Source organism: Bombus pascuorum, chromosome 10, assembly GCF_905332965.1.
Source record: "Bombus pascuorum chromosome 10, iyBomPasc1.1, whole genome shotgun sequence".
Lineage (NCBI taxonomy): Eukaryota > Metazoa > Arthropoda > Insecta > Hymenoptera > Apidae > Bombus > Bombus pascuorum.
The window spans coordinates 10,090,918-10,107,535 of NC_083497.1; the positions used below are offsets into that span (position 1 = coordinate 10,090,918).

At 38.5% G+C, this 16,618-nt stretch overlaps 1 protein-coding gene across 2 annotated transcripts; it reads left to right on the forward strand.

Annotated features, from left to right (window-relative positions):
- Positions 1-1,434: 1,434 nt before the first annotated feature.
- On the forward strand, positions 1,435-15,990 carry LOC132911454 (serine proteinase stubble). 2 transcript variants are annotated; one of them, XM_060968073.1, is made up of 11 exons: positions 1,435-1,787; positions 4,530-4,635; positions 8,411-8,730; positions 8,917-10,330; positions 12,330-12,473; positions 13,081-13,227; positions 13,797-13,873; positions 14,121-14,221; positions 14,407-14,678; positions 14,758-14,912; positions 15,465-15,990. In XM_060968073.1, the coding sequence occupies exons 2-11, from the start codon at positions 4,530-4,532 to the stop codon at positions 15,627-15,629; spliced, it is 2,901 nt and encodes a 966-aa protein (XP_060824056.1). In that variant the 5' UTR covers positions 1,435-1,787; the 3' UTR covers positions 15,630-15,990. The 2 variants fall into 2 exon arrangements, with proteins under 2 accessions (XP_060824056.1, XP_060824055.1); XM_060968072.1 differs by lacking the exon at positions 1,435-1,787 and having other exon boundaries at positions 4,369-4,635.
- The last annotated feature ends 628 nt before the right edge of the window (positions 15,991-16,618 follow it).

Consider the following 16,618-nt stretch of genomic DNA (forward strand, 5'->3'; position numbering starts at 1 on the left):
ATAACTGTTCTCTCGATTCGACGAATAAGGACATATGTTCGTGTTTGTCGATCTTAACTAGATTTTACGAATCAGGGGTATAGCGTCTCTCAATAGGCTATCATACTCGTTTCAATATTTTCGACAAAATGTTTTCGTTCATAATTTCCGATAAAATCCAAGACCGACATATTCTTCGTATTTGCAACCACAATCATACGAAAGTTGGCTGTAACTGTTACAAAAGGGTTCATGTAAATTTACTTTAATCGTCTTACGTTTCTCGTGTCGTTTTCCATCGAATCGTATTTTTATACGATTAGAAAATTTCATAAACTTGACAATAATATGGAAGTATATCACGCTAAAGATTTCCTTGACTCGTTAAAAGCTCTTTTTCAGTTAAAACCAAAGGGGTCCTTATCTCTTTTAGGTGATTATATTTTACATTCGTCAGCAAGCGTTATCGTTCGATTGATTTACAATTTCTATCCTATGTATTCTCTGCTGATTACTGGTTTTCTATACGTATATTCTATACATTCGATAAAGTAAAGGATTATAATTTATAAGAAATTGAAACTGACAGAAATTAATTTAACAGATAAGAGAGATCTGCCGTGCGAAATATACCTTCGTTCGAACTTGAAACGACCGCTCGACTTATTAATCTTTATCTTAAATAGGCATGTATTAAAAATCTCGGAGGGCGCTGTGACTGCTATTGCTTGACAAGCCAGTCGATCCAACAGGTGAAAGACTTACCGTCTAGAGATAAGTCCCAAGTAATGGTAATAAGCTTTCACGAGGAATTGTCGTGGCGAAGGATATACAAATCCTGTAATGATAATCTCGTAATTACGAATAAGATTTAACAATTCCAATAAATTAATAAACGACTTTTTGCTGTAATTGATCTAGGATCTGTCCGATCAATCAAACGGCAATGTTGGTCGATTAAAGCAACTATTTAGATGTATCATTTCATCGACAATTCACGAAACCATACGCTATCATCGTTGTGCGTGAAACTATTCTATATATCTAAAGGGGACTAATAATTTGCAAAGTTGTAAAAGTAGATCGAGGAAGAAGAAGGAGATTTCGATATGGAGATTAGGAAGAAGGAACGATCGAAAAGGGACAAGGATAACGCTTGGGAAGAGGTTACACGTCTTGGTTATACAGCGACCTGCGACGACAACCAGGTCGAAGTGGGAACGTTGAAAAGGCCAGAAGAGCATTAACCAACAGGCCCTCGAAAAGAGGAGGCACGAAGGTAGCCGTTCGTAGAGAAAGAAGGACAATCGTTCGTTTAGAAGGAGAGAAGCAACGGAGGAGAACGGTCATTGCCACCACCTCACCTCGAGCCGGTGCTAAAGTCTCAACACGAGGAATATCCTCGACCCTGGCACGGTCTACCGTGCGGAATTGTCCTGTAGTTTAGCTTGGCTTCGTTCTATCGGTCATGGTGGGGCCTTCACGGACAACGATGCGTCGCGTTGGGATTCGTGCATGCGGAGCGCACCGGAGAACACCTGGATCGATGATCCAGAAGTCGTGAACTACGCAAAGACCACCGACAAACCAGTTCGATTGGTGCTACCTGTTGTGAGCAGGTCGAAATTTTGTTACGCTTCGGCCTGGGTTCAAGGGTGAATTTTCTTCGAAGGTGTACAAAGTTCGACACAGCTACGAAAGCGTTTCGGGAGGGTGAGAATTCTAAGCTTGCTGGGGGGATGATGTCCCTCGGAATCTGACGACGAAGTAGCGTTCATCGTTGCAGTCGCTCGACGTCATTAGAAAAGGTAAGCTTATCGATTCAACTCGAGAGAATCTCGCTTCAAGGAAAAAAAAAAAAAAAAAAAAAGAAAACGAAAAAGAAAAGAAAGAAAACATCGTGATATATCGAAGCAATATTTACGATTATAATGGAAAGAATACGATAATTGTACGATATAATCTGCAACCGTAGTACGTTACGTCTAAATGCAATATTTCTGACAATTTGTTTCATGATTAATTTCGAACGTTTTAATAAAACATGTTAGGGAAAAGAGCGTTCGTCGGATAACCGATTGAAAGAAATCGCAGAACTGCCAGAGATTTGCCAATGCGAGCCGTATGTCGTTCACGAATACCGTTCGTTTCTTTAAGCAGAATTCAAACTTTCACAAACGCCACGTTTTAGTATGAATGTCATCCTCTCGATAATATCACTTTGTTTCGTATGACATTCACGAGCAGATCAAGTGAAAAAAAATCGATAAAGGTCACGCCTAAATACTTGTTTTCCATTACAATTTCGCTTCACGATCGGAGACAACTAACGCATAAATCACGTTATACCGCGATTAGTTATTTTCGAAGTAATCAACCCCAAACAGCTATCAGGAAAAGTATTCCGTTCGAAAATCCACATAACTGTACAAAGTTTGGAACGTATCTGTGTTAATCTTATATCCAATTAACGACGTTCTTTCGCGCTGAAATATCTTGCTCAGGATATACATAGGTATACCTGGCTTCGGATACAGGTCCATCGATCAAGCCAAAAAGTATTTACGATCGTACTTTTAACGAATTTTGGCTTAATACGGTCGTTTTTACGCTTCCAAATGGCTGTTTTATTCCACTGAACCGTACTTCGGCGCCAACCCACATGTGCGCCTTGTATTAGATACGTGCGTACAAATGAAAGTGGCTTGTACCGTTACAACTTACGTACTAGGCTACAACAAAAGCTTTTTATATAGGGACACGGTTGCACACGCGTGTACGTTCGTCCTCGAATCTGCTAATTACGAAAATTAGATACCGATGTTTGTTTGATTCACCCTGCGATTCAACGCTGATGGATATCGTATTCGTCTTCGGGAATACGTACATATATCAAATTATTTGATTATACACGAAGAATAAAAAAAAACAGCAACGTCATGGGTATTTGCTTTTAAATGATTTCGTACGGTATTACAGTATCTTATAAACGGAACGGAATACGAAACAAAAATCTTCGATCACGTCGTATAACTATCAAATAGTGATCGTTAAATACTTGAAACGATAATTTCTAGTAATCAACTGGATAATCTGCTCGACGTTCGTTATTCATAGTCTTCGCAGGAAGTCATTTACTTATTTGTTTTCTCGAAGAAACGTTACGGTAACATGTACGATTTTCTACAAAAGTGCTGGCTCGTAGAAAAACGAAAAGAGAGAGGAAGAAGAAGAGAAAAAAAAGAAAAGAATATTCTGTTCCAAATCGAGACGGGGAAGATAACTGTCGCCTAACTAATCAGAAGCAGGAAAACCAGTAACCTGACCATCGACAAGCCGACACAACTCACGTAGACATTTGTTGCTTCATCCACCCGAATTCCTGCCTCTGGGTAACTGTAACGGTTTTTATCACTTCCTCAAAGAGGAGGAGCGAGTGCACACTGGATGAGATCATTGCATTTCTTCGGGCAACTCGAAGGAAAACGAGAATTACTTGAATTTTCAAGCAAAACCGAGAAATTACATCTTTATCACTTCCAACCTAACATGTTTCTTTTCCTCTTCGTTACGATTACTTTTGTCCTTTTTTTTTTTTATCTGGTGATATAAAGGCGTAAAAATCGTGAAAGAATGGAAAAGAAGGACACGTTCTTTCAAATGGATTCGACGATATACGAGTCTAAGGCGATCCGTGATTCAACCGGACAGGATATAACGTTACAGCCGAATTCTTGCTTCTGAATAACTGTAACTTAGTTCTTGTACGATGAATATCGGGTAACCATGGCTTGATGTCGCGTCAGCCTCGTAAACGACATTAACGTCGTTGGGACAGATAAAAAGGAAGAATATGTGGAAAGTACTTGAACGTCGCGGCGAAAATACAAGAATTTGTTTCTCTGTGTTATTGCTGCTTTCACGTAATATTGTACTACTGCTGAAAACGAATGTCTGTTCTCATAAGGTCGTTCACTTCGACCTTTCCATTCTCACGATCTAATTATCAGTCTAGATATTTTTCTTATGTTTCTAATATTTTTCGCAAACCCGCAATCGAACATCTTTTCCATTGATTTTTATAACAAACGACTGTTTGAGTACTTTCCTTCTACTTGAACAGTTCGATTAGCTAGAATTATAGCCAACCAACTCGCACTAATTTTGATAAAGTGTCCAACTGTATCTTATCCAAATAATTTGTGCGAGTCATACAAATCTGTTGCGTTACAACTGCGTCATATTTATTAATATCTATTTACGATTTCCACCATTTAGTACGATACTTTATCTATAATATCATACTTATCCAATTATTAAATTGAAACTGATATCAAGAACTTAAATCGTGAAATATCAAAAAACGTAGATTAATCAGTGGGTAAGAGGAATCTTACTTTTATTATTTCGTGAGAATTTTCTCAGCAATTCTTAAAAGGAGTGACATTGTTGTGGACGTGTCAATGCGCTAACCACTTTTTACTTTTTAGATGTCACGTGTTCTTCGCACTCATCTAAAATTCATGTTCTTTTCTCTGTTCCTTTTTCAGATGTGGGATTGTGAAAGAAAAACTTGGGTCGTCGTCTTCCTAGCCAACGTGCTGTTGAATACCATCATCGCTTCCCCGATCTATGTCCCACAATTTATTCCAGGAAGTAAGTCACTTCGAATATAGTTATTCTCAAATTGAAAATATCGCGAGCCTTTCAACCGGTATACGGGAACGAAGTGAAACTCGTGTCGAGTACTCGTTTCACTTCCAAAACTGTTCAACATATCCAAGTTCCAACACAGAAATCATCAACGTTGCAAAGATCAACGCTCTTTCATTCGCCTAAGGGTTCGTTTACGTTGGAGCTGCGATAAGAGCGGCGATGAGAGCGAAGCGTAGAAATGCACGCAATTATTTTATGTACGTACACGTGTATGCATGTGTATATAAAACAATTACGCGTGCTTCTAGGCTTCGCTCTCATCGCCGCTCTTATCGTTTATCGCAGCTCCAACGTAAACGTATCTTAACGAATAGCTTCGATTCCAAAATTCGTATTCGCTCTCGATTCCGTCATTAGAACTATACAGTGGCTCACAAAATTATTTCAACACTTATATTAGACAGTTTTATGTATACGAGTGTGTCATACGTGTTATACAACACACTTTGAAATTTCATTAGCACTGTAACGAGACACGATCGCCGTGATTTAATTGGTAAAATTTGAAACAAATTTGAGATATATATAGAATTTGAGACATTTACTAGAATTAGTTAGAAACGTAAAAATTTAACATACAGTATAGATATTTGTCTTAATAAAACCTGTTTCTCTTTAAAATTCTCTTGTAATTTTTGCAAAATACATATATACCTGCTCTAAATATTCTGCAGCTTCTATGTACATCTTTAGGTTCGTTTCAAATTTTCCCAACATAATCACGATAGTCGTTACAGTGCTAACGAAATTTCAGAATGTTTCGTATAACGCATATACTATATCTATGAAGTATGTCTACAAGTGTTCGAATATTTTCATGAGTTACAGTATATGTATACAGTCACGCGGGTAGGTAGCATGGTTCAACTACGAAAGACGAGTACAAATTTTTCCTTTTTCGCGTGCACGTTCTTTTTCTTTCCGCGATTCTTGGATTTTCTCCGAGTGTCAGCCGAATAACGGATCGGTACGCAAATACCTGGCATGGGCAGGGCTAAACCTGTATATACATATTCTTCGATGTATTCAAGCACATGTAAAGTACACGCCTGTTGTATATGCGCGGTTATTTACCTATATGAGTCGCAGGACGACATTGAACCTACCTTGGATTCGAGTTCGAATGCAACGTGGGCGAACTGGTCAGTTATCTATACAAGTAGGTCAGTCCCGGTCATCGGCGTGTACACGACTTACACTGATTTTTCCGATCTCGTCATCTTCGTTCTCATTGGTATTCCGATCGCTTCATTCAAACCATACCTCGAGGTCCTCAACGAAAAATCGGTCATCAAACTAAAGACCTTAATCGACATAATTGAACGAGAAGAATCTGCCGATTATTGATATGGCAAGTGAAATTACAGCAGCTCACAAAACTATTTAAATGCTTATTGATAGAAACTTTTTTTAATGAATGTATTACATTTCATACGAGATATCTTTTCATTAGCGTTGTAACGAGATTCGATTATCATGATTATACTGACAACATTTGAAACTAATCTGAAAATGGGTAGAAGATAACATATCTCGACTGAGGTTTCCAAACTACTAAGTATATTGACAAGTTACAGTATTTAATGATCATACTAACATTTTTAATAAATATATGTTTGCCATGAATGACTTGTAACTTCGGTATATAGTTTCAGATTGGTTTTAGTTTTTACCGATATAACCACGACAGCCATGTCTCGTAACAGTATTAATGAAATGTAAATGATTCGAATCCTTTCACGAGCCGCTCTATGCATCGTTCAAGTTTGTTGTTTTCAACCGATCTTTTACGAGATTTGACGGAATACATTATCACCATCAGTGAAATCCTTTCGATGGTACGAATTCGCGTGGGCATGTACGCGCAAGCATGTACGCTTGGTATAGCCACGACTGAAATTCCAACAAGTGCGTAATGAAATCGGTAACTTTCTTTCACGACTGTGACTCAGACGACACTTCCGGTAGCATACATTTTCTACGCGGAAGGACACCAAACACGTAGAATATCATGGACAAGGGAATTGGCCGACTGACCCGAAAGTAAGGGTGCCGGGTTTGTATATAATTTTACGGTCGATTTTCACTCGCTACGGCCATCAACCTCCACTGCCAAGAAGAAAGTAAATATTCCGAGAAAAACGCGTTACTATCATCTATAACAACGTCGATCTCATAATTTTTATAGTCTAATTTCGAACATATTTCTTATAGTTTCCTATATTTCATAGATCATTCAATTTGCATCTTTATCAGGGTCTTAGAAATTCAAATGCAAAAGAAGAAGAGAAATTACGAAAGAATTTCTTTCGAAGAAACTCGATAAATACCTCGTGTTTTTTTCTATTAATTAATTGTTACTTCATATCGTTCTTTTCAGGTTGTAATACAAATAAAAAGTAGATATATATATATTGGCTATATCGTTCTAGTTTTTTCATAAGACGGATATATTATTAACGAGTCTGCCACGGACGTTCATCATATAGGTGTGTCTGTTCCGGCGAGATGGGTCGGGTCAGGTATGTCGATTTAATCACGTTCAGTCAAAGAACCTTGGAATGTGCGAGAGGGTTTCGTTAGGTAGCCAACACGTAATAGGACGAGAAGGAGAAGCCAAGATTGTGAGGTGTCTTGGAAGAAAACGGGCTGTTACATTAGGCTATGACTGTGACCGACTTTTGGGTCGGGCATCTAGCTCATACATCGAAACGTAACGGTACCAAGATGCTTTGCTTTGCCTGACATCAATTCGTTCTTCGATAACGCCCGCTATACTACATTACATATCGGCTACGTTCCATAAATGATTAAAAATTACTAAACAGTTGTCGGTTCGATCGATACGTATGATTTACACGTTTCAAAAATGTTGAGAATTTTAATTTAGTATATCAATTCTAATTTGAGAAAGATAGAATAATTTTATCATGATAATAAACGCATAACACCGTTTTATAAAATAAGCAACGGCCTGACTCGCGTCATTGTGATTCTCACCCATCCACATGTTCGAATTTAATGAAACTAAAACACTTTGCGATATTATAAATCATAAACTATACGCAGCTATGCATTTATCTGCGATATCTTGGAATTTTTCTGCACTGTTCACGATCTACCCTCTTAATAAGTACATATTTGGAGCCCATTAAAGCAATTACGCCCACCGTTCCGTAATAATCGTTCTATAACGGATGCAATTAAAGACCAGGAACAGTACACCCGCTTCCGTCGAGAGATTTACAGCCTCTTTCGACGCGATTATTAATTGATTATACTACTTGCTATCGTTCATTATCTATGACAGGATTGTGGTTGCACAGTAGGACGATTAAGGGCCATTATAAACGATGACGAGACCTACCTTCAAGCGTTACACACTGAATGTAGAACGCGTACAGCGAATACACAGCTATTGGTATCGAGCAAAGGTTAACGTTCATTCGATTAGAGATCACAGAATACGGATGTTGATCTCCGTCTCCCTTTCTCTCTCTCTCTCTCTCTCTTTCTCTCTCAACTTTCAGTTCTTTTTTCCTTAATGGAAGAGAGAAAGGAAAAGAAATAATCTTCTGATCTCAAAATTCAATTGCAATGTACCATTTAAAATTGTTTAACGTACACTGCCGGTGCAGCAAGTAATCTTTAAAGATGAAATTTGGCTACATCATTCTTGACTTTATTTGAAGATTTCTACTGTAAATGTCCTTAGGTACGGGAAGGAATATCAGGCACCTGCCATGTGTGTCTCGAAGAACTGGCGAAACTGGCGTTTGCATGTTTGCGTTTACCTGCGCAAAGGCGAATGGCACGCATCTTGGCACTTGCATCGACCGTTTCTATTTCGGTAGCTGTTGTAAGATAGACGAAGAACCTGACATTTTTCCTCAAGACAACAGTATCGACGATGGTTCTCCTGCAAGGCCGTTCGTTACGACTCATGGGCCAATTGAGAGCAACGATATACCTGAGTATTTCTCAAGGCCGAAGCCGATCAACGAAAAGAAACCAACTGGGACGTACTCCACCGAGGTGAGTTATGGCTTCGAACACACCTATCAAGATTTAGCTTCGTTCTCACGATTGCCTCAACAACGTTGAATTCAATCATATCGAAGTTCTCAAAGAACGAATCTTTTTTCTCCATCTTTTTATATAAGCTGTAGCCAATAGTTATTCGGTGAAATAATCCAGTTCTTCTTCCTTACAAATACTTAGGAGACGACCAGCATGTACACTACGCAGAGTATCCGCACGCAACCAACCACCGTAAAAGAAACAACAAAAGTGGCAACTAAAAAGCCAGTGGCGACGACCACTCAAAGGCCAACGACATTAGAAATCTCGACAAGGCCGCTATCCACCGCGCAAACCTTTGCCGAAACGACTAAATTCGTTACCAAGAAGCCGATTCATTCGACCACGACGCATAAACCTACGTACTCATCGTCGTATAAACCAACGCAATCGTCGTCGTATAAACCAACTCACTCATCGTCGTATAAACCAACCCACTCGACTGTCCATAGGCCTACCAATGCAACCACACCCAAACCTCTTCAATCGACTGTCGATCGAACAACCGAATCAACAACGTCGAAAACTGTAATCACGACTACTCAAAGGATCACTCCAATTACGAGGTTCCCACCAAGAAACGCAACAACCGCGAAACCATTGACTCATGCTACCACCAAAAAACCTACTACCAGTACTAAAAAACCGGTAATCAGTAGCAGTACAAGGAGACCAACAGCTACCACGAAGAAGCCCATTACACCCTCGAAGAGGCCTCCTCCTTCTACCACAATAAGACCACCTGTAAATACCACTTTAAGTACTTTATCGTCAACGACCACCACGAAACCTCTTTTGACATCCATCAAACGACCAACCATCGCGACGACTACCGAGAACGTTGCTTTCTCCACGGTGACAAAACCGGTAAGCTCAACCACGGAAACCGTGATTGCTCAAAAATTCACAACCATCGCCACAACGAGGCCTACCCAAAAGGTGAAACCTACGACGATTCGAACAACGACTTCGAAGCCGTTAACTACTCCGAAGCCGTTAACTACTCCGAAGCCGCTAACGACTACTCCGAAGCCGCTAACTACTCCAAAGCCATTAACAACTGTTCCGAGACCAAAACCAACGAAGATCAGCACGACGACTCCGAGCCTGATATCCAAGCCCGACTACGCAACGACCACCGAAAAAACGGGATCTTTGTCGTCGATTAATGTTACCACCGTTGCTATTACGAAACCTAAGCCAACGATAGAATCAACGAAGCCTACGAAACCATCGAGTAAGCCTACCAGCAAACCTATCAGCAAGCCTACTGTTAAGCCAACCATTAAACCTATCAGCAAGCCTTCTTCGACGACATCCACAACCTTGCTTAGTTCCACCGTAACGAATGTCAGTTTCGCGTCGTCGTCTTCCATCGATACGTCTACCACCACGCCAGCGTACGTTACTTCGACAAAGGTGTCGGTTGTTAATCAAACCTTTGGAGAAACTTCTCATACTACTTATACACCTGGACTCGTTACATGGACATCGAGTTCTGACGATACGACTACGAAGAATCCGGAGACGTTTTCGACGACAACTACGCAACTAGGTAAGTAGGAACAGTTAACCCATTGAGGGCAAAGTTTTCTATAATTTATTATCTCCCATAGTTTCTCATAATTAGATTAGGATTATTTATGGCTTTATGAGAGATATGAAAATGTATGAAAATACAGAGAATGCATATGGTATACTAAAATACGTATAAAATATTTGAAGTATAGTACACGTTGTGATATTTAATAGGACAAATCTTTGCTCGGGCTCTATTTCTTTAGTTACGTTTATAAAAGTATGAATTTGCATAAAAATCCGCAGTCTAATAAGGATGATATTTAAATTTCGTTGGAATTATACTCCTTTAAAATACGAGGCAAATCCTTGGAATACTTTTTCATAGCTACAATGTTATAAAACAGAATTTGAAACTTGGTAACTGGAATCTCAAAGTCTTCATATCATCGTATTGTATTGTATTTTTTTGTTACATCGAGGCTTATGCTTATTACCATCTTTTTTGAGTATGTGCACGTTTGATACATTTAATTTCTACCTCAATTTAGTTCTTCAAATTAAATCTTAATTTACCATTTATTTAAATATAGTTATATTTGAAAGTTTTAAAATTAAAATCTTCAAGTTATTTTGTCTCATCGGTGCTTTACTGAGTTACTGCATACAGATTTTCGAGTTGCAAAATCCCGGGCTTATCGGGGTTTTACTGCGTAAATAAATTGAATTATTTATCGGCAACGGTACTGAGCTATGTATAATCCAATTAATAAGTTCAATTAAACAACGCGTGATCTAATTGGACGATTTAAAATTTATATAATTGGTAATTAAACGCGTATATGCGATCAGTTTGAGCGCGGCCATTTACAGTTTCCATTCGCATGCTGAGCGAAAACAGTAATTGATGCTCGGTGAAATCGAAGAAAACGGATATCCATTGTGTAACGTGACGTTCTTGTCGTCCATAGGAAATCATCTCGGTGGCAATTCACGTCGAGTTGCACGCCTCCTGCATTAATTATGTAGCATTAAGAAAATCGTGGGAGCTTCGTGAATTTGATCGATTACTAAGGATCTTATCTACTCTCACACCCGTACTCCTAATAAATTCGACGAATTCTATCAGATAATGATATTTTTTTAAAGAAACTTCTAGATTTGAAAATTAGTAGAACTTTTATATCATTCGTTTCTAAGTATTATATTTATATATGTATCGTATGTTTCGATAAAAAACATTCTTACGTTACCACGTAACTTACGCTATCGTCCATAGATATTTACGCAATGCAATTCGATCTAAAGGTAGATATCTTCGTTATAATTTCAACGCTATTGTCGAAGCACGTTTCTCTACTGTTAATTCTTTAATTAATTCATTAATTCCATAGTTAGGATGGAATATCCACTTTGCTTAACGCTTAAAAGCTATCATGTGAGTGAAATTTCATTCCACCGTATGTAGTCATGAATAATAGCATACCTAGAAAGAGCATTCGATTGTACAATAAATCTGTATGTTACTCGTAAATAGACAACAGCAAAGGCATCGATATAGTTGAAGAAATTCGCCAACACTTTGCCGTATCTATTGACCGCGATCAGTCTCACTTTGCAGTCGGTAATTGCATTCCAAACCGTGCACGCAACAAAATTGTAAAATAAAATTTCCGTATACGACGTCTTAATCGTCGTGTCTAGGAACGGGTAATTTGTTAAAGAAGGAAAGGCCGTGCATATTCTCCGCGCATCGATAGAAGATGAAATTCTGTTGCGTCGGAACGTTGTAACGGTTTAAACCGTCCACCGTAATCTTTCCTCTCGAATGCCACGCGAACAGCATCCACGATCTCCCATTCCATCTCTCGCCTCTCTCTTCCGTTGTAATTTAAACGAGTCGAATTATTTTCCGATAACTGCACTCCGTTCTAGTTTTCGAGTGCTTCCAATTACTTTTATTCGTTAGACGCGCGAATAAGAAAATTCTGCGAATGTACGATATCGATCGTTAATAATCCTGAATCATCCTGTAGATCAAACCGAAAGCGAGTGGACTCCGATAACAACTCCAGATGGCTGGATTATGATTCAGTCGCCCACTACCAAAAAACCACTAACGGTAGAAGATACGACTGATAAGCTTGTTCCAGAATCTACATCGCAATTGTCGACTTCTGGTACGGAGATTAAGTAATTTGAGGGACTTGAAACAAAAACGATGCTCGTCAAATTTGTTCACTTTCCAGATAATAATCGATCTAGTTGGTAATCAGAAGCAGAACTCGCACAATATGCGATCGATGTTGCAAAAACAACTATCTACTCGGTACTCAGTAATTCGAGGAAAACGTCGACTTATTCCGAAAGCTCGTAGCGAAATGTGAAATATATTCATAGGACGTGGAATTAATATTTTATCGAATATTTTATATAGCGCCTTCTTTTAGAAATATTCTATCAATTGTCGATTATTTCTTTTACCAATGAATTCTTCCGGATTTTTACTATTAAAAGGTTTTGCGAGAACCAAAAGTATTGACATTCGAATGACACGCTCGTAAAAATTACGTAACAAGGCCAATATTTTGTTTAAAAGAATCGAAACGTAACGAACTGAAACTAAAGATGCTACAGTAATTTTTAACTTTTCTGAAAAGAGGCAAACATATAGATAAGGGTTGCTTTTGTTACGAGTCCTTCGATTTCTTTGCTCTATATTTTAGCTATTTTTAAATAGTTTTATACGTATTCTTGTTTTTCATAAAAAAATTCACGATTATTTAGCTAAACCAACGACAGAAACTGGTACAGAGCACGAGGTAACGAAAAGACCCACTATCTTGACAACTCTATCCTCGATCGCCAGTGTGACGATAGATACCGAACTTCCGGTACCGATGGAAACGCTCAACATGTCGGATTACAAGCAAGGTGAGCTTATCCTATACAATCGTTTAATCTCCGGTCGTATAAAGAGTAGCTCGATCGATGACGATAATGTTTCGTAATTTTTGGATAACTTTAATCTTGTCGCTATCATATCAGAATCAATAGAACATTTATTTAAATCTTATTTACGCAAATGCTGCTACGAAATGAGAATCTATAGTCGATAATATAGAAATCTGAACGTTATACAATACGATTATAACGCGTGATCGTGAGAAACAAAGATTAAAAGAGGAAAGAATGAAAAAACGTATTTGCATATGTAAAACGAAGCGTGCGAGGTAACATTGACGAATCGTTTCCATTCATGACCGCATCGTGAATAACTGGCCAGAAAACGCGATGATCTTTTTCACTTGCCAAACCCGAAGCAGAATCGTACGCATAATTAGAGGTGTGAGGAAGAAAAAACATGCTGGGAAGGGGCGCTCGCGATGGTACCGGTTCATCCAGTTGGACCAATATAGAAGACTCGTTCTCCAACATGGCTGTGTCATTGAGATTCGCGAATTTATTGAAGGGTTTAAATTCGACGATGCTTGTTCTTGCAGTGTGCGGAAGAAGATTGTTCCCAGAGTCGCGAATCGTCGGTGGGAATCGTAGCTCGTTTGGAAAATGGCCTTGGCAGGTGAGTACAATTCGAGAAAGTTCTCGGAGCTTCGTTAAATCATTCGGAATTAAAGTGAAAATCTCGCGACCGTTTATCAGTCACTGTGTTATTTTCACATATATCGAAACGTATTATACAACGTACTTGTACATCGATGTGTGTGTGTATAAACGACCATATCACACATGTTACGTGTTCACGTAATTGATACACAAAGTCGTGCACAGTCAAGCATCGTTGAGTAAGATCGATGTTTTCTTTTCAGATCTCGTTACGGCAATGGAGGACGTCGACGTATCTGCACAAATGTGGCGCAGCTTTACTCAATGAGAATTGGGCAATAACAGCAGCGCATTGCGTCGAAAAGTTGGTATCATGTTTATCATTACGATTAGCTTCGATCTATATTATTTCGTCATTATGATTAATCGATCACAATAAGAATGATATAACCGAGCATATTATCGAACCATAGTTTTATGAAAAATATATCTTCATTTAAAAAGAGTGTTCGTTTGAAAGTTTCTTTGAATATGATTTTTCATCTGCAGCGTACCACCAAGCGATTTATTATTGAGAATCGGCGAACATGACCTTGCCAACGAAGACGAACCTTATGGCTATCAAGAAAGAAGAGTTCAAATCGTGGCCAGTCATCCACAATTCGATCCTCGAACCTTTGAATATGATCTTGCTTTGTTGAGATTCTACGAACCTTTGTTACCGTTTCAACCAAACGTTCTGCCTATTTGCTTGCCGGATGACGACGAAAGTTACGTCGGCCGTACTGCTTATGTCACTGGCTGGGGCCGACTTTATGACGGTACCAATACGTTCATTTTTATAAGTCTTCTCGTAATGGCATAATTTAAAACGTATATTGATTAAAACTTAATTCTCAGAGGGCCCATTGCCATCAGTTCTTCAAGAAGTGGCTGTGCCAGTTATAAATAACACAATGTGCGAGGTTATGTACAGGAATGCCGGATACATCGAACACATTCCACATATTTTTATTTGCGCTGGATGGCGAAATGGCGAATACGATTCCTGTGAGGTATGCTAATTCTCTTCGTTCTATATGTAAATACGAATATAATGACACACGAAAGTAATTGAGTACTTATCACGAAAAACATTTTGAAATTTTATTAGCATTACAATGAGGCACGCCTGCCATCGTTATATTGGTAAAATATTTAATCGGTTTGAAATATGTATATATAGTGGCTATGTGTATTTGCACAACATTGTAGCACATACTGATTAATTAAATTCGCGTCATTTAGTAATACTTTCACGTAACTTAAAAAATTTAATACTGTGAAAATGAAATACTATGAATAAATGGTTGCTCAGTTTTGTAACTTTTGCATATATATTCAAATTTGTTTCAAATTTAATCGATATAATCATGATAGTCGTGTTTCATCGTAACGCTAATTAAATATCAAACATTTCGGAGAGCACGTACGATGTATTCATGAAAAGTTTCCACAAGTGTTTATGTACTTTCACAAGCGAAGAAAACGAAGAGAAATATGTAACTCCATTCATGCACTGAATACAAAATTTGCAAGAACTAAAACAAGAGTTTGTATCGTTGCAGGGTGACAGTGGAGGGCCTATGGTGATTCAAAGGGCGCGCGATAAGCGCTGGATACTTGCTGGGGTGATCAGTTGGGGAATAGGTTGTGCGGTACCCAATCAACCAGGAGTTTACACTCGCATTTCCGAATTTCGTGAATGGATAAACCAAATTCTTCAATTCTAGACGGAAGTTCCGAGCAGCGGATCACGTATCTTTTTGAAAATGATGGTTACATGTGGGAACTATCACAAAGAGACATCGAGACAAAGAGACCATCGCTCGAAAGTTAATTTCGAAAGATGTACAAGTTGAATGTAGTGAAGTCAGCGCGGCTGTACATAATATTATTTTATACAAATCATATGCAAAGACAGTTTTTCTCGTGGAAAACTTTCCACGTAGTGGATATTAAGAAAAGAAAGGAAAAAAAAGGAAAAATACGAATCGCCGTATGTACGTGCAACTACTCTCGCGAAATGTCATCAAATGCGATATCTAGTAAGATTAATGTTTTGTACTGTGTGATGTATTTATATGACGCATTACGCGACTCTGTTACTAAGTGTAGGTGGACTGGGTTGATCAGTGTATGTCACGCTCATATGTTGCATAGTTTCATACGTAAAATTATGCATGATCGTCCGTAGATAATTAATGCTACCTTTTGCTCGTGTCAGAATTTCAGTCCTCGAGCGAACACCGGTCGACAGAAAAGCGTTCTATGATGCCAACAGTGTTTCTCCTCACAAATGTCCAATGACAATAATATGTGTTAATGATAAGGTCAATTTAGCAGCTATATCGTGTCAATGATATCAACGCTTCTCGATGGACTCGATTCGCGTTAGGTCATTTAATAGCGAATATTATCTGAGCGAATCGTTCGAACCGACCGATGATAACTATTTGCAATGTTCTCGTTTGACTGAGAAGGTTTGCAAAATTAGACGCAATTAAATACCTATCACGATACCACGACGAATTGTACTTCTTGTAAAATATCCAGCGTGAAAGGATGGAAAAAAGCGATGTGAACTACGAAGAAAATTGACGAAGGAAGTACATAATATTCAACAACTTCTAGGCTCTTTCCAGGTTTATTTTCACGTCTTCCAATAATTCCAATTACTTCCAATATTTCAGGTGTTAGAGCCTGAATAACGCGTGCAACG

Coding starts and splice junctions, on each gene's coding strand:
- LOC132911454 (XM_060968072.1), top strand. CDS start 4,470: ATGTCACGTGTTCTTCGCACTCATCTAAAATTCATGTTCTTTTCTCTG. Junction 12,474..13,080: donor ATCGCAATTGTCGACTTCTG/GTACGGAGATTA, acceptor ACGATTATTTAG/CTAAACCAACGACAGAAACT. Junction 14,222..14,406: donor GCAGCGCATTGCGTCGAAAA/GTTGGTATCATG, acceptor TTTCATCTGCAG/CGTACCACCAAGCGATTTAT.